This window comes from Acomys russatus, chromosome 4 (assembly GCF_903995435.1).
Source record: "Acomys russatus chromosome 4, mAcoRus1.1, whole genome shotgun sequence".
NCBI classification, from domain to species: domain Eukaryota; kingdom Metazoa; phylum Chordata; class Mammalia; order Rodentia; family Muridae; genus Acomys; species Acomys russatus.
The window spans coordinates 47,920,280-47,942,919 of record NC_067140.1 but is presented as its reverse complement, the minus strand read 5'-3'; the positions used below and the strand labels follow the sequence as shown (position 1 = coordinate 47,942,919).

Below are 22,640 nucleotides of genomic sequence, written 5' to 3'. Positions count from 1 at the left end.
TAAGTCTCCAGCTTTAGTAGTAGGGGTTATGAAGCCTGAAGAGAACACCTTCTAACTAAACAGGACTCCTAGTGCAGGGAGGGGAGCACAAACCCACCTCAAAAAATCCTCAACTCAATTTTACCCTGCCTAAAAGACGTGCAAGGATAAAGATAGAGCAGAGATTTTGGGAATGCTCAATCGATGCCTGGCCCAACATGAAACTCACCCCATGGGAAACAGCCAGCCCCTGATATTATTAATGATATTCTGCTATGCTCACAGACAAGAGCCTGTTGTAGCTGTCCTCTGAGAGGCTGACACTCACAGCCAAACATTAGGAAAAATGTAAGGAGTTTTGTTGTAAAGTGTGGTGGTGGTGGTGGAGGTGATGGTGGTGGTAGTGGTGGTGATGGCGGTGGCTGGTGGAATAGAAAGGCCTGGAGGTGACAGGAACTCCACAAGAAGACAAACAGAGCCAACTAACCAGGCCTTAAACACCAACCAAAGACCATGCATAGCCTGGACCTAGGCGCCCTACACAGATAGAGCCAACAGGGAGTTCAGGCTCTCATGTTTGTCCCCTAGTAAGTGGGTTTGGGACTATCTCTGACAAGAACTCTTTTGCCTGCTTTTTGATCAATCCTTCATGGTGGGCCTGGCCAACTAGACAAAAGGGAAGAATATGCATTCATTCCTGATGGAACTTGATGAGCTGGGGTAGGCAGGTTCTGGGATGGTACCACTTTCCTGGGTAGTGGGGGAGGATAGGGGAAGAGGGAGGAAGAATGGGTCTGGGAGGAGAGGAAAGAGGAGACTACAGTTGATATGAAAAGCAAGTGAATGAATGAATGAATGAATGAATTTAAAAGTGGATTCTTTAATAACATATTCTAATTAGCATTGCTCCACTCCAGTCATTCCCAGATTTCCCCATCTCCCCACCTATCAAAATTCACATCTGTTCTTGGTCTCTGTCACTAGAAAACAGAAACATCTATAAAATATAGGAAAAATAGCTAGAAAAACAAACAAACAAACAAACAAACAAACCAGAATACGACAAATCAGACAAAGGAACAAAAAAACATTATACCAAAGCAAAAAAAAAAAAAAAAAAGAAAGAAATAATTGCAGAGATAGTAAAATCCACTAAAAAAACCAAAAACTGAAACACATAAACAAAACACTTGTAGGGAAGAAATAAATTTCAGACAATGAGTTATGAAACCACAAAATATGTAGGCCATCTACTGCTAGGAATGGAACCTAGATTTGACAATGGATTGTATGTCCAGTGAAAATCAATTAGAGATAAAAATTTCATTTGTGAGGGATTGTCAACCTGCAAATGCTGGGTTATCGATGGTTGATAATATCCACTTCTGCAAGGGAGACCCCATCTGCTGCAGATCCATTCGTGCCCTGTGCATGCTGCCAGTCTTCCTGTGTTCATGCATATAGGTCCTGCTGGTTTTAGAAAGACTTCTTTCCTTGGTACCCTCCATCCCCACTGGCTCTTATACTCTTTCTGCCTCTTCCTCCAGATAGTTCCTTAAATGTTTCCGATGAGTGTTCCAAGGTCTCTATCTGCCTTGTATCTGAGGACTCTTTGCTCCCATTCATTTCAGGAGGATGCTTCTCTGGTGATAGCTGAGCAAGAACTGAACTATGGGAATAAAAGAATGTCATTAGGAGTCATTTTATAGTTACATTCCTTTCGTATTTGATTTTCCCTCAATTCTTGTCCATGGCCTACCAAATTTTAGGGTGTCAGCCATAAGATAGGTATCAGGGTATTCCATCTCAGAGACTGGGGTCTTAAATATAATCAGATTGGTTGGGTACTCCCAGAAGCTTTGTGCTATTGTTACCTTAGCACACCTTCCATGCATGTCATTGTTTTAGATAAAAGGGTTTCAGGTGTAGGTGATGTGTACAGTCTTCTTTGGTAGGATGAAAAATATTTTCCAGTACTGTGAATACTAGTCCAGGAATTACCCACACCCTGTATTTTCCTAATTTTTGAGCCTATTTATCCAGTGTATTCAATAGATCATAGGATTGAGTCTATGACAACAAAATACATTATATAATATATATTGTAAGACATAATATAGTATGTATCAGTTTTCATGTTGACATTCTATGTACCTTGCCATTATAAACTATCTCCTGAATTAGAACTTCAAAGTAATATTAATCAATTATCCATTGTAGTGACTTAATTACCTTTTTTTATATCCCTCTTTTTTGGGGGTTGCAAACTATACTTTACTGAATACCTTTCCTGTTGCCACTCATGTTTCAAATTATTACATCTGCCTAAATCGCTTTACGAGTTTCAGCTCAATCTTTCCCTCTTTGAATATCATCCTTGAAAGATCTCACTAATAGGTTTTAAGCTTCAACACCTCACATTTGTCAGAACACTAATAATATTGAGAAAAATAAATGGTGGCTATTTATTCAAAGATGACTGGGAAAGTTTAACTTACCTATTCAGGAGTAAATGGAACAGTAAAGTAAATAAAGTTAAGCTGCTAGAGTTAAAGTAGAAAACTGATATAAAGCACTCACTTAGTTCAAAATAGATGCCTAGCATTCAGGAAAAAAAATGAAGGAAAACTTCTCAAACGCAACTGAATCTTAAAAGAAGCAGGGAACGTTTCCACCACAGGAAAAAAATGAATGAAATACGTACATATATGAGTTCTGGAAAATAGCTGTAATGCTAAGAAGGTTGTTCAAATTTTCTATTTTGAAATATTGAACTGTATATAATATTAATTAATATATATGTAATTGTTTATATTCAGTCCTATTTAAAATTTTAAAACATGGTGGCCACATATATCAGTTAGATAAAATTGTGACTAAACACCCCAATTCTGCTTACTTAAAACTAAGAATTACTAGGTGTCTCTCAAAGTAGTATATTAAAGTTTTAGATAATTTGAAATTTCCCCTAAAATAAAATTTTCAGTTAAAGATAGATAAGCTGTTGAAGTTCTCAAAAGAGAAAATAGAAAAACTAGGATTGATTTATTGAATGTTAAAATACTTAGCTATTATTGCAATCTATTTTGTTTTCCTTAATGTTGTTTGTGGTATAACTAAGTACATTCATTTATTATAAATAGTGGTGTTAGAAGATGATCCAGACATGTGCGATGGCAGCAAAGATAACCAACCACCGGTATGTAAATAGTTACATTTAAAAGACAACCAATACAACATCTTTTTAGGATATAGTGTAGTATAGAGCAGGTAATATTATGTTTTTAAATCTCCATAAGGCAAGTAGATTATAATTTCATACTATATTATAAATACTTAAATGATAAATATTTCCTTCTAGAAGTGCTATAATTACCTTATGGTACAAGCAACGAACTTCAAGGTAGGTAGCAGGTGACTGTTACCAAATAGATTTAAACCACCCTCTTTACTTTTTATAGGTATTCATAAATTTAATATCATTTGTACATATCTAAAATTATCAAGGTATAATATGATAATTTGTACTATAATATAGAATCAAATATTTTGAAACATTATCATCTCTTATCTCTGGCTGCTCTGAAATTCTCTTTGTAAATGAGAATGGCAATAAACTCATAGAGATCCTCCTGTCTCTACCTCCTGAGTGCTATAAAAACGCATGCACTACTGCTTTTTCCATCTCTTCAGTTTTACCTAACAACAGAAAAATGGTGGAAATTAAATAGAATGCTCATGCAGAGCGTAAGTTGCAATGAAATCTTTTATTGTGAGGAGAAGTATATAATATTAAAAATATTTACTTATTCCAGCAAGTTTAACATACTGGTTGGATATAATCTAATCAAACAGTAGTTAATTGCCTGGCTCATATTTCTATTATTTCAGGATAATCTACATAATTTTCACTTCTGAACTGATTCCATCAATTTGCAAGAAGCTAGATCTATGCTAAAAAGTTACCTGTGACTTATCAGTTTTCTAATTGTTATGAGATGACATAGGATAAATTTATTTTGAAACAAATTTGTTGGACAGTATACATGAAAATAAACCAACACAAATTTATTGCTCACTATCCCATCACAAAAACTATCAGTGAGAAAATAAGTAAGGATTGTGACTGAGTTTCTCCACTTGTGAGTTCAGGTGTTGCTTCTGTGGGAATGAAGGGTTATGTGCTTATGCAACAAGGAGAGATTCAATAGAAAACTGCAAGAAAGGTATTAAGTATGAAGAGTGGTGGGGGACAACATCATGTGCTCTATTGCCCTCCCTCCTCTTTACTCAGTCAGTGTTACTACTGGCAATATCTTCTGAAAAATTAACTTACATTTAAGCAGGTAGCCTTTACACCAAGATAAGCAGAGACCAAAATGTTTGAGTTTTTATTAAGTTATACAATGTTTTATAGTTGGAAACTGCTTTTATATAAACAAATCCAATGCTAATGTTATGGGTCAAAAGACAGGGGGATATAAAATATATTTATGTTTGAAAATTGTAAGAAACATCCCCAGTCAATCAAGCCATCTTTTTAATTTTGTTCTGTCTGTTTAAATTTGTATGTTTTGCTCAAAGTAATATCACTTATAGTTATAGCATAATTTCACATATCTTTTAAAACAAGCATTTACAACCTATAGACTTTTATTCCTATACCTAAATCAGGCATTTCCTCTAGACGATTTCATAATTATTGTAAATTTTGACACATGTGATTTCATCACATTAACATATTCAATTTTTGGCTAAAATTTTGATGTTCAAGTCCCAAGTATAAGTCTGAGTTGTGAAGAATATTGAATTAGTGACAATAAGAAAAATAAATCCAGAGGCAATCTTTTTTATTGTCTCTTTTTAAGTATATTTTATTAATTTATTCATATTACATCTCAATTATTGGCCCATCCCTGCATCCTCCCATTGCTCCCTCCCTTCCACTTCCCCTTACTCCCCTCCTCTATGACTGTGACTAAGGGGACCTCCTCCCCCTGTATATGCTCATAGGGTATCAAGTCTCTTCTTGGTAGCCTGCTATCCTTCCTCTGAGTGCCATCAGGCCTCCCCATGCAGGGGATGTGGTCAAATATGGGGCACCAGAGTTCATGTGAAAGTCAGACCCCACTCTCCACTCAACTGTGGAGAATGTCCTGTCCGTTGGATAGATCTGGTTAGGGGTTTGAAGTTTACTGCACATATTGTCATTGGCTGGTGCCTTAGTTTGAGCAGGACCCTTGGGCCCAGATTCTCTCATCATAATGTTTTTCTTGTAGGTTTCTAGGACCCTCTGGATCTTTCTACTTTGCTATTCTCCCATGCTTCTCTCACCTAGAGTCCCAATAAGATGCCCTCCCTTCTGTCCCACTTTCCTGGTAAGCGAAAACTTTCATGGGACATGCCCCTTGGGTTAGTGTCCAGATATAAGTGAGTATATACCGTTAGACTCTTTCTGCTTCTGGGTTAACTCATTATGATCCAGAGGCATTCTTAATAGTAGAACTGCATTTGCCATTACCCCCCAATCCCCATATTTGGCAAAGAAAATGGAACTGCTTTGTAAGCTACATGGTTTAATTAAAGAGCATATGTTGGTGAATTTTGTAAGTGGGTTTTGAAGCTAATGTAGGTCTTAACTTTGTAATTGTCAAATTTTGTGTTGAATGAATGTGAAAATTGGAAATTATCTTAGTTTCCAAGTTATAATATTTGACCTCTGAACTTTCACTATGCTCCTTGTGTTGGAGCAAACTCACCTTTATTTTTGTCAGCAACTTCAATTTTCAGTTACCCTGAGATCCAAATGAAAAAACAGAAAAATCATAAAAGGCTATGTGTGAATATTACTTTAGTACAGATAGAGGAGACCACTCATTTGTTGTTGAAGAATCAAATAACACAATTAATTTTTTTTTAATTAACACAATTCTAAAGTTAGATTTTAATAGTAAACATCACTAGCACAGAATATCTTTTATATCTATTTTAAATACTATATAGGCATATATACCTTTTATATATACATAAGTTCAAAATATTCATCAGCAAAGCACACATGAAAGGGAAAGCTCAAAATGAGGAGTATCCCATATAGCAATTTTAAATATAAAAAGAAATCTTTCCACTCAGAAATAAATGAAACAAAATGAAATATAATTACTCAAACTTTCCAGGACCTCTTACTTCAACCTGAGCACAATTTTTTCAGCAAATTGTTGAATTTTTAATATTAATTTCCCACTATTTTTCTATTATTCATAGTAGATTCTTTTTTAGATTAAATGTAAAGATTTATTTTGTTTTCACATTAAAGGAAATCCATTCTTTTTTTCTGGTGGACTAAGTCTTTATATCACTGACAGTAAAGTATTAAACCTCTTACAAAGTTGAATAATGGTGCTTGTCATATATGTACCCATAGGGATTATATATTCAACAGGAAAATCCATATCTTCAGAATAAATATACATATATATCAATATTGATATCAATAGAGACAGATATAGGTTCAGGTTTTAATTACCAAGATTGTCAATAATGACAAATGCTAATGCCATTTTAAGTCTAAGCACTTATTATTATGCCATACGTGTAATGAAATATTTGTGGAGTGGGTGGGAGTGGCCCTGAAGGCCCATATATCTGTAGAATGGATGGGAGAGGCCCTTAAGGCCTACAGATTTGTAGAGAGAGTGGGAGAGGCCCTGAAGGCCCAGAGATTTGTGGAGAAGCTAGGCAGGATCCTGAAAGCACATCATTAACTAATTTAAGCAAATTTAGTTGTTTTAAGGAGCCAGTAGTTAAACAGTCCAAAGGAAAAAGTTAGCAAGGTCCATAAAATGATTATAACATTGGTATCACTTATTCCTTCAAAACAACCAAGTCAGGAGAACCTGTGTGGATGGGAAGAACGTTATTAGCCCTCCATAGCCCACAATCTCAAGTTGGCTTCCTTTCTCATTGAAAGTGCTGTCATGCAACTTTCTTACATTTATTTCTCCTCCTTTGTGGGGTTAGCACAGGCTATTTGACTTGACCAATTGCCAAATGGAAACAAACAGGGCAGGCTTGGCCCACTGTGGCCATTGCTCAGGCAGACTCCGGATGTTTGCTGCCAATGGTTGTCTCTGTTTAGCCCACACCTGGCTGCTGAGAAGGCTTTGTGTTGGGCAACAGCACCTGTTAGTTATTTCATATGTTTGACCTTTACATGCTTTTAAAGTCTGTAAATATTGTGTAATATATAGTTTTGACATGAAACTGCAATTTTTCTTTTTCTAGTAACAGATACGTACCAATACAACCTTACAGTAGTTACTTACAATGTGGTTATTTAAAAGACTTTAACATAAAGCAATTCTTTTTTATTTATACATTTATATTATCACACATATAACAATAAACAACCTATAAAAAGAATAACCATGACACAATCAGGAATTATATAAATGTTACATTCTTAGGTTTGTTTGTTTGTTTGTTTTTGTTTTTACTATTTTCATTTGAGAGCCTTGAAGAAAACATCTTTCCTATCTTGGTGCATCTAATATTCTAAATATAAATCAATCTCAATCACATATTGTCATTATCAACTTAAAACATCTATCTAGACCTAAAAACATTTTAACCTCTAAACCACTAAGCTTCATTGTAAAACCAAACTATCTGGTCTTCAACCCTATCAGAGTCTTGAGAAGGAATAAATTTGATTAGCTGAGTATGCCAAGAGAGGTGATGAAAATGATAGAAGGTTTGAAAGAGGAAAATAGAACACTCAAAATGCTTTGATGAAGCACATTCGTAAACTTCAACAGTCAACTCAGAAGGACTATTGGGGGAAAACCATCTCTTTATTGTGAAAAAAAAAAAGTTATCCTTATTTTTCAACTCTAATTAAAGGTTGAAGAGAACAGGAAGAAACATACAAACAATGAAATGGAAGAGGAGACTCAGTCCTCTGGCTGTGCATTGGCTGCTGCTGCTCCTGATGTTTCAACTGCTTCTGCTGTTGCCTCTATCGTTGCTGCAGCTGTTGCTGCTGTGGCTGCTCCCTCTGCTACTGTGGCTGCTCCCGCTGCTGCCATGGCTGCCGCCTCTGCTGCTGTAGCCGCAGTTGTCGCTGCTGCTGTTCCTGCAGCTACTGCTGCTGCTTCTGCCGCTGCTGCTGTAGATGCTCTATCTTCTGTAGCTCCTGGGGCTGTACCTGAGAGTTCTGCTGTACCTGTTGCTGCTGCGACCGCTGCGACTGCTGCAGCTGTTCCTGCTGCTGCTTCGGCTGCCCCAGACACTGGTTCTGCTGTGGTTGCTGCTGCTGCAGCCGCCGGTGCTGCTGCTGTTGCACTGGCTTCGGTGGGTAAAGATTCTCTAACTGCTGCCTCTGCGGCTTCTGTTGCTGCTGTGGTTGCTGCTGCTGTCACTGCAGCAGTTGGTTCCGATGCCCCGTCTGTTGCTCCTGCCGCTGCTGCTGTTACTGCCTTTGCTGCTGCTACTGGTCCAGCAGCAGCAGCTGCTCTTGTGGCTTCTCTTGCTGCTGCTGTCACTCCTTGTGTTCCTTCTACTACTTCGTCCTCAGCTGCAGCCCCTTCTACTGTTGCTGCTGCTACTGCTGCTGCTGCTGCTGTTGCTAATCATGCAGCTGCTTCGCCTGCTGTAGCTGCTGCAGCGGCAGTAGCTGCTGCTGTTGTTGCTGTTGTTCCTCCCAGGACTGCTGACACAGCTACTGCAGCTGTTGCACTTGCTGTGGCAGCTCCTTCTGATGTTCCCACCGCTGCAAAAGTTGTGGCTGCTACTGTTACAAAACGAAGAATGAGTCTAAGAAGAAAGTGTGTGGAAGCAGGGAAACAGCAATCTCCTCTTGAGGAGGCAGAGGAGCATGATGGGTAAGACCAGAAAGATTTGATATTAGATAATGATATGGAATTCCTTAAATGAGTTCTACAGTGTGTTAATTTGCATACTTAACAAATGTTTCACTTTTACTGGGGGTAATCTTGAACCGACAGCCAAAAAAGAAAAAATAAACAAATAAGCAACCAAAAACCTAAACATAAATAATAAAATTAGGTATCATTTTCCAAATAATATTGATTACAAGTTAAAAGATAACAAGGTTTGTCGAATTTGAAGAAAAGATATCAACAAACCAGTGTGCATATAAATTTTGAGTCATGATTTAGTAGCTGTGATACACGTTTCAAAAATATCACTATTTTGATCTAAAATTTTTACTTTGAGGAATGAGTTTAGAATAGGAAAACATGAATTCCAAGATGGCTTTGACCAGTATGCACCATAGCTGATCTACTCCGAGGAGACCAGGGACGTGAATGGAGCCATAGACTGCTGGATTTTGAGAACTGTAAGTGAGTGGGGCCCCAAACTCCGCACACCGCCAGTGGGTCTAACCCCGGGACAAGCAACAGCCCGGAGGTGCTAAATGCACTCCCCAAACTCTGAAACGGAATCCACAACCAAGCTGCCGCCAGCATATAAAACCCAAACTCGCCATTTGGGGAGGGGATTTTCTGGAGCCCCCAACCTGAGGAGTCTCAGCGAATAGGGTAAAACTACCATTGAACCTCTCCATTCACACCTCGCCAAACTGCGGAGGTCACCTGCCTAGTCCGCGTGGAAACACAGGTGGCGGGACTCACCAAAAACAGCTAGAACTGGCTTGTAGCTCGCGCTCCGCGACCTGGGCCCAATCTGAAGCCAGACACAAAGGATTGACCCTGCAAACAGAGACAGTTAGAAACCAGCGTGGACTGCTCCCACAGCCCAGTGGGACCGCCCACGTTATCGGGAGACGTGGTTCTTGCTTGCAGTGTCTAACTACTGACCCAAAGCGATCTGGGAGCATTCTGGCTTTCACTGGAGGAAAGAGAAGATACAGGGGATTCCTGCCAGTGTCTGAATTGCCATTGTCGCCAGCCGCCGGCCCGGGCTGCCGGCACTGACCTGGCACTCCCCAAACAACAGATCCTAGCTGGGTCCCTTCTTGCAGGCACGTGGGACCCTTCTTGTGGGTCGTGCTTGCAGGGTCTAACTGATGATCTAAAGCAATCTGGGAGCGTCCTGGCTTACAGGGGCATGGAAATTGCTGCCTCCTTGGATACTGCCAGTGGTCTGAAACCATATTGTCTCAGGCCCACGAGGCACTGATCCTGTAATCTCCAACAGGCAAATCCTAGCTGGGTCAGCTCCTGCACACCCAGCAAGAACTCCCAAATTCATGGGAGAGGCTGGACGCGCCTACAGAGTATAGAGGCAGAGCTAAAAGACAGCTGCAGCCCAGAAGATCTGATCCACCTGGGGTCTTGGCTACAAAGCAACAGGAAGGACAGGCAGTTGGGATCAACCTACACAACCAGAGAGCTTGTGTGCTGACCTTACTCTAGATCCCGAAACTGCTGATCTGAATTATAGCAGTAAGGTGAAAAGGCCCAAAGAGAAACCTACTTTGCATGACTCAGCCTGGAGCCTAAGGTGTTGAGAAAAATCTCCAGAAGTAGAATCTGAATCACCTGCTTGATCCAGGGAAATACTCCCTGATCCCCATAGGCAAGGGCACCCTACCTATAATCAGGCATCAACTATCCACTCTCAAACAGGGAAGATCACTGCAAACCACCTCCCAACATCAGAGTCACCAAAATGACAAGAGGACAGCGAAAGAACACTAACAAAAACCAAAACAGGTTGGCATCTCCAGATCCCAGCAATCCCAATGAAAACAACCTGGAGAACCCAACAATTGATATACAAGAAAATGACCTCGCGTCCTTAGTAAATAAGATGATAATGGAAGAAACAAATAAAATCTGTAAACAAATGCAGGAGGAGGCAAACAAGAGGGCTGAGGATTTAAAAGAGTCATATAAAGAGGCATTTGAAGAATTTCAGAAAAATACAAATAACCAGATGAAAGAAATCATTAAAACAGTTCAAGACCTGAAGATAAAAGTGAAAGCTATCATAAAGGAACACACGGAAGAAAAACGTGATCGAGAAGCATCAGAAAAGAAAGCAAGCATCTCAGAGGTGGCCTTATCTAACAGATTGCAAGAAATAGAAGAACAAATATTGGGACTTGAAGATACAATTGCAGAACTGGAAACATCCATCAAGGGAAATTCTAAATCAGAAAAGTGCCTGACACAGAGCATTCAAGAAATCAAGGACACCATGAAAAGACGAAAGTTGAGAATAATAGGGATAGAGGAAAGAGAAGGCAACCGACTCCACAGCCCAGAAAATATCTTTAATAGAATAATAGAAGAAAATTTCCCCAATTTGAAGAAGGAAATGCACATGAGCTTACAAGAGGCATACAGAACACCAAATAGAATAGACCTGAAAAGAAAATCTTTCCACCACATAATAATAACACAAAATATACAGAACAAAGAAAAAATATTAAAAGCGGCCAGAGAAAACGGCCGAGTAACATATGAAGGCAAACCTATCAGAATTACTCCTGACTTCTCAGCAGAGACCATGAAAGCCAGAAGACCCTGGACAGAGGTTCTGCAAACCCTAAGAGAACACAGATACCAGGCAAGATTACTATATCCAACAAAATTATCAATAACCATTGACGGAGAAAACAAGATATTCCATGACAAAAACAAATTCAAACAGTACCTAGCCACAAATCCAGCTTTACAGAAGTTCCTAGAAGGAAAACTCCCCCCCAAAGGGTCAAACTAAAACCAAAACTACATAGGAAATAGGTAACTATACCATTACAAAATCACAATCTCATAAAATCTCGACTATTACAAATACCAAAAATGAAGGGACATAGCAATCACTGGTCATTAATATCTCTCAACGCCAATGGTCTCAATTCTCCAATAAAAATACACAGACTAACTGTGTGGATGCATAAACATGACCCAACATTCTTCTGCATTCAAGAAACACATCTCAACCACAAGGACAGACATTGCCTCAGAGTAAAAGGCTGGGGAAAAATATTGCAAGCAAATGGTCACAAGAAACAAGCTGGGGTAGCCATTCTAATATCTAATAAAATAGACTTTCAACCAAAATTAATTGAAAGGGATGAGGATGGACACTTCATACTCGTCAAAAAGAAAGTCAATCAAGAAAAAAAATCACGATTTTGAACATCTATGCTCCTAATACAAAGGCTCCCACATTTGTAAAAGAGTTATTAACAAAGCTTGAACCACTCATCGATACCCACACATTAATAGTGGTAGACTTCAACACCCCACTTTCACTCAAGGATAGGTCTTTGAATCAAAAACTAAGCCGGGAAATAACTTCATTAACCAATGTCATGAATCATATGAATCTAACAGACATTTACAGAACTTTCCACCCAAACACAAAGAATTATACCTTTTCCTCAGCACCCCATGGAATGTTCTCTAAAATTGATCACATAGTTGGTCACGAAGCAAACCTCAACAGATACAAGAAGATTGAAATAATACCTTGTATCTTATCAGATCACCAAGGTCTAAGGCTGGACTTCAACAGCAACAGAAATAACAAAAAGCATACTAACACGTGGAAACTAAACAACTTTCTACTTAATAACACATAGGTCATGGAAGAAATAAGGGAAGAAATAAAAGACTTCCTGAAATTCAATGAAAATGATGGAATAACATACCCATATTTGTGAGACACATTGAAAGCAGTGATAAGAGGAAAATTCATAGCACTAAGTGCCTTTAAAAAGAAAATGGAAACATCCCACATAAACAACCTAACAACACATCTGGAAGCTTTAGAAAAAAAAGAAGCAGAAACACCCAAGAGGAGTAGACGCCTAGAAATAATCAAACTCAGGGCTGAAATCAATAAATTAGAAACAAAGAGAACAATCCAAAGAATCAACAAAACCAAGAGATGGTTCTTTGAGAAAATTAACAAGATAGACAAACCGTTAGCCAATCTAACTAAAAGACAGAGAAATACTATCCAAATAAACAAAATCAGAAATGAAAAGGGACCATAACAACAGACACCGAAGAAATACAAAGAATCATAAGAACCTACTTTAAAAGCATTTATGCCACAAAATTTGAAAATCTAAGTGAAATGGACAATTTCCTCAACCGATTCCATTTGCCAAAATTGAATCCAGACCAGATAAACAAATTAAATAGCCCTATTTCACTTATAGAAATAGAAACAACCATTGATAGTCTCCCAACCAAAAAAAGCCCAGGGCCAGATGGTTTCAGCGCAGAATTCTACCAGTCCATCAAAGAGGAGCTAATACCGATACTATTCAAGCTATTCCAAAAGATAGAAATGGATGGAATATTACCAAATTCATTCTATGAGGCCACAGTCACATTGATACCTAAACCGCACAAAGACCCAAGAAAAAAAGAGAATTTCAGACCAATTTCTCTTATAAACATTGATGCAAAAATACTCAACAAAATACTCGCAAAGCGAATACAACAGCATATCAAAGACATCATTCACCATGACCAGGTAGGCTTCATTCCAGGCATGCAGGGATGGTTTAACATATGGAAATCCATCAGTGCAATCCACCATATAAACAAACTGAAAGAGAAAAACCACATGATCATCTCTTTAGATGCAGAAAAAGCATTTGACAAATCCAACACCCATTTATGTTTAAAGTTCTGGAGAGATCGGGAATACAAGGCACTTATCTAAACATAATGAAGGCTATATACAGCAAACCAATAGCCAACATTAAATTAAATGGAGAGATACTCAAGGAAATCCCTCTAAAATCGGGAATGAGACAAGGCTGCCCACTTTCCCCATATCTCTTCAATATATTTCTTGTAGTTCTAGCCAGAGCAATAAGGCACCAAAAGGAGATCAAGGGGATTCAAATGGGAAAGGAAGAAGTCAAATTATCCCTACTTGCAGATGATATGATAGTGTATATAAGTGACCCCCAAAATTCCACCAGAGAACTCCTACAGCTGATAAACACTTTCAGCAAATTGTCAGAATACAAAATAAACTTTAAAAAGCCAGTAGCTTTCCTATATACAACTGACAAATAGGCAGAGGAAGAAATTAGGAAAATTACTCCCTTCACGATAGCCACAAGCAATATAAAATATCTAGGAATAACCCTAACCAAGCAAGTGAAGGACTTATTTGAAAAAAAGAACTTTAAATCTCTGAAGAAAGAGATTGAAAATGACATCAGAAGATGGTGGGATCTACCGTGTTTGTGGATCAGGAGAATTAACATAGTAAAAATGGTCATCTTACCAAAAGCAATTTACAGATCCAATGCAATCCCTATCAGAATACCTACAAAATATTTTGAAGATATTGAAAGATCAATTCTCAACTTAATATGGAGAAACAAAAAGCACAGAATAGCAAAAACAATCCTATACAATAAAAGATCCTCTGGAAGAATCTCCATACCTGATCTCAAGCTGTACTATAGAGCAACAGTAATTAAAACACCATGGTACTGGCACAGCAATAGGCTAGTGGATCAATGGAATCGAACTGAAGACCCAGAGATGAATCCACACACATTTGGTCACTTGAATTTTGACAAAGAAGCCAAATCCATTCAATGGAAAAATGACAGCATCTTCAACAAATGGTGCTGGTCTAACTGGATGTCTACATGTAGAAAAATGCATTTAGACCTCTATTTGTCACCATGCACAAAACTCAAGTAAGTGGATTAAAGATCTCAACATAAAACCAGAGCCATTAATCCAGTCAGAGGAAAAAGTGGGGAAGAGTCTGGAACACATAGGCACAGGAGACAACTTCCTGAACAGAACACCAACAGCCCAGGCCTTAACGTCAACAATTAATAAATGGGACCTCATGAGGCTGAGAAGCTTCTGTAAGGAAGGTGACACTGTCAAGAGAACAAAGCGGCAGCCTACAGACTGGGAAAAGATCTTCACCAACGCTTCATCTGACAAAGGTCTAATATCCAATATATATAAAGAACTCAAGAAATTAAACACCACCAAACCAAATAACCCAATAGAGAAATGGGGTTCAGAACTAAACAGAGAATTCTCAACAGAGGAATATCAAATGGCTGAGAAACACTTAAAGAAATGCTCGACCTCCTTAGTCATCAGAGAAATGCAAATCAAAACGACACTGAGATTCCATCTTACACCCATCAGAATGGCCAAGATCAATAACTCAACTGACACCACATGATGGCGAGGATGTGGAGAAGGAGGAACACTCCTTCATTGCTGGTGGGAATGCAAACTAGTACAACCACTTTGGAAATCTATCTGGCACTTTCTCAGAAAACTGGGAATAGGGCTTCCTCAAGACCCAGCTATTCCACTCCTTGGAATATACCCAGAAGATGCACTACCACACAGCAGGGACATATGTTCAACCATGTTCATAGCTGCCTTATTCATAATAGCCAGAACATGGAAACAGCCTACTTGTCCCTCAGTAGAAGAATAGATAAAGAAACTGTGGTACATTTACACTATGGAATACTACTCAGCTATTAAAAACAAGGAATTTCCAAAATTTGTGGACAAATGGATTGAACTAGAAATTATCATAATGAGTGAGTTCACCCAGAAGCAAAAAGAGTTAAATGGTATATACTCACTTATATTGAGACACTAGTCCAAGGGGTACGTCCCCATGAAAAACTTTACCTACCAGGAAAGTGGGTCAGAGGGGAGGACATCCTATTGAGACTTTAGGTGTGAGCAGCCTGGGAGAATGAGGAAATAGAAGGATCCAGAGGGTCCTGGAAAACTACAGGCAGGTCTGGGCCCTGGGGTCCTCCTCAAACTATGGCACCAGCCAAGGAAAATATAGGCAGTAAACTTTGACCCCCTACTTAGACTAGCTGATGCACAGGACATTCTCCACTGTTAAGTGGAGAAGGAGTTTTGACTTTCACACAAACTCTGGTGCTCCATATTTGACCATGTCCCTTGGATGGGGACGCCTGGTGGCACTCAGAGGAAGGATAATAGGTCACCAAAAAGACACTTGATACCATATGAGCATATACAGGGGGAGGAGGCCCCTCAGTCACAGACATAGGGGAGAGGAATAGGGGGAAAGCGGGAGGGAGGAAGGAATTGTAGGATACAAGGGATGGGCTAACAACTGAGATGTAATATGAACAAATTAATAATAAAAAAAGGAAAAAAAATTTTAAAAAGTTATGAAGTGAACCACATTTGCACATTAATGCTGAAAATATAGAGTTTAACTATTCTTGTTCTCCAAACATGTGGGGGTTCTGTAAATTCCATGGCTGACAGAATAATGTTACAAGTGAGGCAAAAGGGAAATCCAGTTCAACATGACTTAGTAGCTGGTGTTGATACAATTTCTAGAATTTAATCCTGAGTACTTTATTTTAGGCATATTTAAGTAAAGTAAAACTTTGAAAATGTTAAAAAAAAAAAGAATAGGAAAACATTGTTTTTGAACACAGGACATACTTGCTAAGTGTCTATATTGTGTATCATAAGCAAAGTAGAAAAGTTTCCACATATGTGATGTATATTAAACTAAATTTAACAATGCTTAATATATAGACTTTGAATTTATATAGGTGCATGCACATGACATAATTGTATTTGTTTAAGCATACTTAATTATAGAGTTACACTTAAGCTGACCATCAGTAAGGAATAAAATTTCTATATACATATAAAACGTAAGCATTTAAAGTTGAGTTTTGATCCATGGTGTACTCCTTATTTTACCCCTAAAATATGCTGGAAACATTCATTTTGCTGCATGTCTCAAGCAAATTTTGTTTCTATACTAAAACATCTCTGTAATTGCAAAAGGAAGCTGCTTGCAAGAATGAAATTCTATTTTCTAATCAACAAGCCTATAACGTATAATATCCAACTGTTTCTTTTCAGTACTTGTGTGTACTTATGATAATTGAAGGCCAAAACTGGCCTTGGTTTGTTGTTAGAATTATGTCCAGGAAAATATGTTAGTAAATATTTTTTTGTATGGCCACTGTGGATATGCAGTTCCCTAATTTTGAGGTTTACTATCAGATATCAGAGTGGTTGTGCTCATTTTTGTTGGTTTCTATCCACTTGATAGACTGATTTTCCTTATTTCTATTCTTAATTATTGAGGTCCTTTCCCAGTAAGGTCTAACTCCTGGAGCCCTCTGATGGTTGGATGCATTCTTTACTAATACACTAAGCTAATCCTGCTATCTTTACTGGCTTTGAGCTCCTTTAAATGTAAAGCTATTATTTAAGCTTTTCACTAGTGACTGGTATCTTGTTGTCTGACCATCTGGTGTGTTGTATTACTATTGGTTTCCTTCATTCTCTCCAGTTGGTACCAGGAGCTGTGCTGATTTCTCTTATTGGACATGATAGGTTTCTTCCCAAGTCTTTGTTCAGCTATTGCTCCTATGAAAATTGTTCTTTCCTGTGTTCCATGATTGAGTTTCTCTTTCCTCTGTGCACAGTATTTATTTAAATATATTCTGCTGTGTTGGGCTACTGACAAAGAACTGATCTGCATTTTTCTTGAAACATCCTATGAACTGTGAATTTTAAAAATAGTTTTCTTGATAAAAGACTCTTTGTTCTTTCAACTAAAAAACTTAGTTGGAAGTTATTTTATGTCATGAAATATTTCATTTCATGTTTCCTTGTGAGGAATTGGATTTCATTATACTTTTGTCTTAATAAGTTATTTTTCCTTAGGTCTTCTTTTTTCCTTTTTAACATTTTTAGAGACATTTCTTATAGAATTTGTAAGACCTTTACAAGATTAAGAGAATAAAAAATTCCAGCATGTAGTAGAAAGTGGCACTCAAGTACCTTTCCTAGTTAAGGACCTAGTGAGAGCTAATGGGTGCTAAAGGACAGAAAGGCACCTTAGGGGATTGTGGCCACTGGTAGGTTCCCCTGCCTCAGTGGGTGATTCCACAAACATAGAAATATAGATAGCAGGAGTGCTCAAACACATAATAAGAAACTTGAATACATTGGCAGTAACTTCAATGATACAGTTGTAGGAAAAATCTTCCTGAATAGGATTCCATTTGCCTGAATATGAAGGCCAAAAACTGATGAGTAGAACTTTGTATAACTCAAAAGCTTCTCCACAGAATTGTGCAAATCAGAACAGAGATGTCTACAAAGGCTAAAAATAAATACATTTACCACATTGACCATCTATACGACTTCTTGGCATGTGGACAAAGGACCCTACATCCTAATCTACAGATACTTTCTCAGACATCTTCATTAATACTTGATTCATAATAGGTAGGTTATGGAAACAACCTAATGTCCTTCATCCAATGAATGGACAATAAAAATGTTTTCAAATACACCATGGACTTGCTATTCGTAACATGTAAAAAGAAGGAAATTATGAATTTTTCAGGTAAATGCATGGCACTAGAAAAGATGATTCTGAGTGAGATAACTCAGACCCATAGTGGTAAACTTATTTTCCATATTCTATCTTATCTATTATTGAATTTTACTTGTAGAAAATATTATGATAGTGTTCAAACTTTATAAGTGCAATAACAACTTATAAAAGATGTTTTCTGTGAACACCTAAGCATTTTAATATATCAAAGTTTTATATGTTTAATGTTATCTGAAAATGTGTTTTTCTATTTGTAGGATTGAACAGAAAACATCCAAGGGGAAAAATAAGGTATAGTATAAAAAAGTAGCAATTTACTCAATATATTTTATAAAAGACAACAATAGATTACAAAATAAATGATAACATTTGTTAAAATGCAAGCTTAATAAATGCTGGGTGTAATGACACCTGGGAATCTCAGCATTCAGAATACTGACATCAAAGGACTTCCATAAGATCCTGAGTAGCCTGAGCTGATATATAAGTTCCAGACAGGCCTAGGATACATAAAACACACACACACACACACACACACACACACACACACACACACACACACACACTCGGCAATTAGAAGATTGATAGGAAAGAAAAACTACAGAATCCTTTATTGTTTCAAGGTAGTTTTCTTTTGAATGTTTAAGAAGGTAACTAGCCAATGGTCAGAATATTCTCCACAGTTGAGTGGAGAGTGTGATATGACTTTCTCACGTACTATGGTGCCTCACATTTGACCATGTCCCCTGGAGGGGGAGACCTGGTGGCACTTAGAGGAAGGACAGCAGGTAGCCAAGAAGAGACTTGATACCCTATGAGAATATATAGGGGGAGGTAATCCCCCTCAGGAACAGTCATAGGGGAGGGGAATAATAGGAAAATGGAGGGGGAGGAATGGGAGGATACAAGGGATGGGATAAACATTGAGATGTAACAAGAATAAATTAATAAAAAAAAAGAAGGTAACAATTGATGAACTATCTGGCAAAATAGTTATTTGTAAAAGTATAATTTGTTCTATTTAGTTGAAATGATGAGTTACTCCTTTTGCACAAAGTATTATTTGTCTTATAGGTCCTAAATCCAGTAAAAGACACAGATGATCTCAATGACTTGACTCTAATAAATAAATCACGCTCAACAAAATGTGAGTTGTCAAACGAGAGTATGTTATTTTACTTAAATGGTGTAGAATAACAAGGCATGAGTATAAGGTCATGACTTGCAACATTTATGCTCACTTTGATCGGAACTACACATAGAATCCTGTTGAGTAGTCATGCTCTTCTTAACAGAATTTTCTTTGCATTAAACTAAAATGAAAATATCTGTACACTCTTGACCAAACTGCTGTGGTCATGGCCACTGCATCCTCTTTACTGACTCTGCTTATTCCCTGTGCCTTCCCCATTACTAGGTCTTTTTTTTTTAAATTTTTTTATTAATTTATTCTTGTTACATCTCAGTGGTTATCCCATCCCTTGTATCCTCCCATTCCTCCATCCTTCCCATTTTCCCCTTACTCCCCTATGACTGTTCCTGAGGGGGATTTCCTCCCCCTGTATATCTTCATAAGGTATCAAGTCTCTTCTTGGTAACATGCTGTCCTTTCTCTGAGTGCCACCAGGTCTCCCCCTCCAGGGGATATGGTCAAATATGGGGCACCAGAGTTTGTGTGAAAATCATACCCCACTCTCAACTCAACTGTGGGGAATGTACTAGTTTTTTTTTTTTTTTTTTTTTTTACCATTATCTCTACATAGACTATAGCAGTAACCTTAGAGCCATTTTCCCTGCTACCCAACCCCATGAGTCCTCTCTCCATTTCTAGATATTTCAAAAATAAGTTAAATTTGTTCATGTCTGTATCTTGTTTAAAAATGAGCTATCATTTAAATTGCTAAATTTGAAATATTTCAGTCCTCCAATATTATCCTGTCCTATCCAGGTACTATTTTCTATGTTTCTTCTTATGATAGGCCATTCAGTTTTCATAGATAGCGAACTGTTATTAATATACTTCAAAGTGTACAATTTTACAAGAGTTAAATACTGCCTTGCACATTTAATCTACACACCCACATAGTAAATATACACATTTCTTGCAAAAGTTTTTTTTTTTTTTTACAGTGTAGTGCTTTATTAAAAACCAACGGCCAAGAGACGGAAGTGTGGTTCACACTTCCCACAGAAGATGTACTCAACCACACCCACTTTCCTAAAGCACCATATTCCCTAAGTACTGAGTATTTGCCCTTATAGTCACAACCATAGTCTCCATCTCTCAAAAAGATAAAAGAAAAAGAAAATAAAATAAACAAAAAACTTTGTTTTTCACAGAGACCATTACAGAAAACCTCAACCAATCTAAATGTACATTTTCAGATTCAAGTCCTAAAGAACACATTTATAGAACAATTCTCACATCTAAGTTGCAGGGAACACAGAGGAAAAGAGGTCAGAAATGGTTTAAGAGCCAAAGATCAGAGGGGGGCCATTGCTGCTCATTATATCTCCTAGTTATGTCAAAAGCTCCACTCATAAAGTCTCACCCACCTTACTACAGTGAGACTTAATGCAATTCCTTTTTAATTTGGGTGACCATAGATTTCCCTGGGGTTTGCAGGTAAATTTCTTGCACAACATGGTTGATTCCTCAGAGTGCACAGCTGATTGTAGTAATGATATGCTGGCCTCATTCTGGTCATTACTGTGCTAAATCTTTGAGGATGCCAAAGCTGGAATCCAGGAGACTGTGTTTGGTGTGGTACCCAGGACTATAGGGAAAGTATCCTGACAATGACTTCAATCACAAAGCCAGAGGTTCTCTGGTTTGTTGCAGGCACTTGCCATGTAGCTCCAGGTGACTCTGAACTCACGATGCTCCTGCCTTATCAGTCTATGTGCTGATATTGCAGACAGGAAGAACCATCTCTGCTTGTCCTCATTTAATTCTCCTTGTCTCTTGACCTTGAATGCCCCCTGTCTCTCTCCTGTAGACGGAAACCGAGTGGCATGGATTCTTCTTACTTTTTATTTGGTACCGCCTGTTTATTTTTGTTTCCCTGTCCAGCTATTGTTTTTCTCTGGGAACGCTTCCAGTGCATGGCAGAAATTAATTCTGTTAGTTGATAAGAAAACTCTGCTGTATTCCAATAGTTAACAGAATCATAATGGGCATGCCTGTTACCCATTAGACTTAAAGCTGAATAATATCGAGAACTAGTCTGTCTTTTTTTTGTTTGTTTGTTTCAGAACTTACATAGGATAAGCATCCTATCACACTATATAATGTGCTTACGTATTTTATCTCTGTGTTCTCTCCATGACATAGACACTGTTAGCCCCGCAGAAGGCACACCTGCCTTTGATGCACATAAAGAATTAGCAGAGCTTAAAGAAATCAATACTCAAACACTCACAGAAAAAACTAAGTTGGAAAATGAACTATCTGAAATCAAAGAAGAGAATTCACAGTTAGAGAAAAACCTTGCAAGAAAGAATAAAAGAATCTGTACTCTGAGGTATTATGCTTTAGTGCTGTGTAGAAACTCCTACTATGTTTGTGCTGGAGATTGGAAAGGGGTTTTGGTGCTTTCTTAGTTTCCTTCTGACACTTTGTAAGGGAGGCAACGCCATTGTTTGAGAGGAACAAGAAATTGTCAGAAGTACTTAAACCATTATAAAGCCATTAATACTTTTAATCCATCCATCTAAATACACAGAGAATAGAACGTATATGCCCTTTACAATATCAATACACTGAATATATGGAAGCCTACCACACTGCAATATCTGTTTTTCACAAGTAGAACTCTTTGGAGCATTTTTGTCATGAATTAAAAAAAAATTGTAATGAACACCATTAGATGAATAATTTCTCTATTTATAATTGTCTATAATAAATATGTTTTCCATATTCAATGTATTGATGAAAAGAGTCACCATGACAGAGACAAGCCTCCAAAAAGGAAGCACTTAACTGGGTGATTATTTACACTTTAGGAGGCTTAGTCTATCATCACCATGGCTTGGAACATGGAGGCAGGGAACATGACAGCACACAGACAGATGCCAGAGCAGTATTTGAGCTTTGTGCATCTTGATCTGCAGGGAGGAGAGACACTGAGACTGGGGTGGGTTTCTGGAATCTCCTACAGCCTGTGACACACTTCTAACAAAGCCACACCTTCTTTTTTGTTGTTGTTTTTTAATTTTAATTTTACTGATTTATTCAGATTACAACTCAATTGTTATCCCATCACTTGTATCCTCCCGTT

General features: G+C 37.9%; 1 protein-coding gene across 1 annotated transcript in view; it reads left to right on the top strand.

Annotated features, from left to right (window-relative positions):
* Positions 1–22,640, top strand: part of LOC127188412 (uncharacterized) — a 123,696-nt gene that overhangs the window by 62,103 nt on the left and 38,953 nt on the right. Inside the window, 5 exon segments of the mRNA XM_051144878.1 lie at positions 3,123–3,178; positions 7,882–8,861; positions 18,618–18,651; positions 19,435–19,525; positions 21,695–21,884. Coding sequence (XP_051000835.1) covers positions 3,123–3,178; positions 7,882–8,861; positions 18,618–18,651; positions 19,435–19,525; positions 21,695–21,884 — 1,351 coding nt within the window.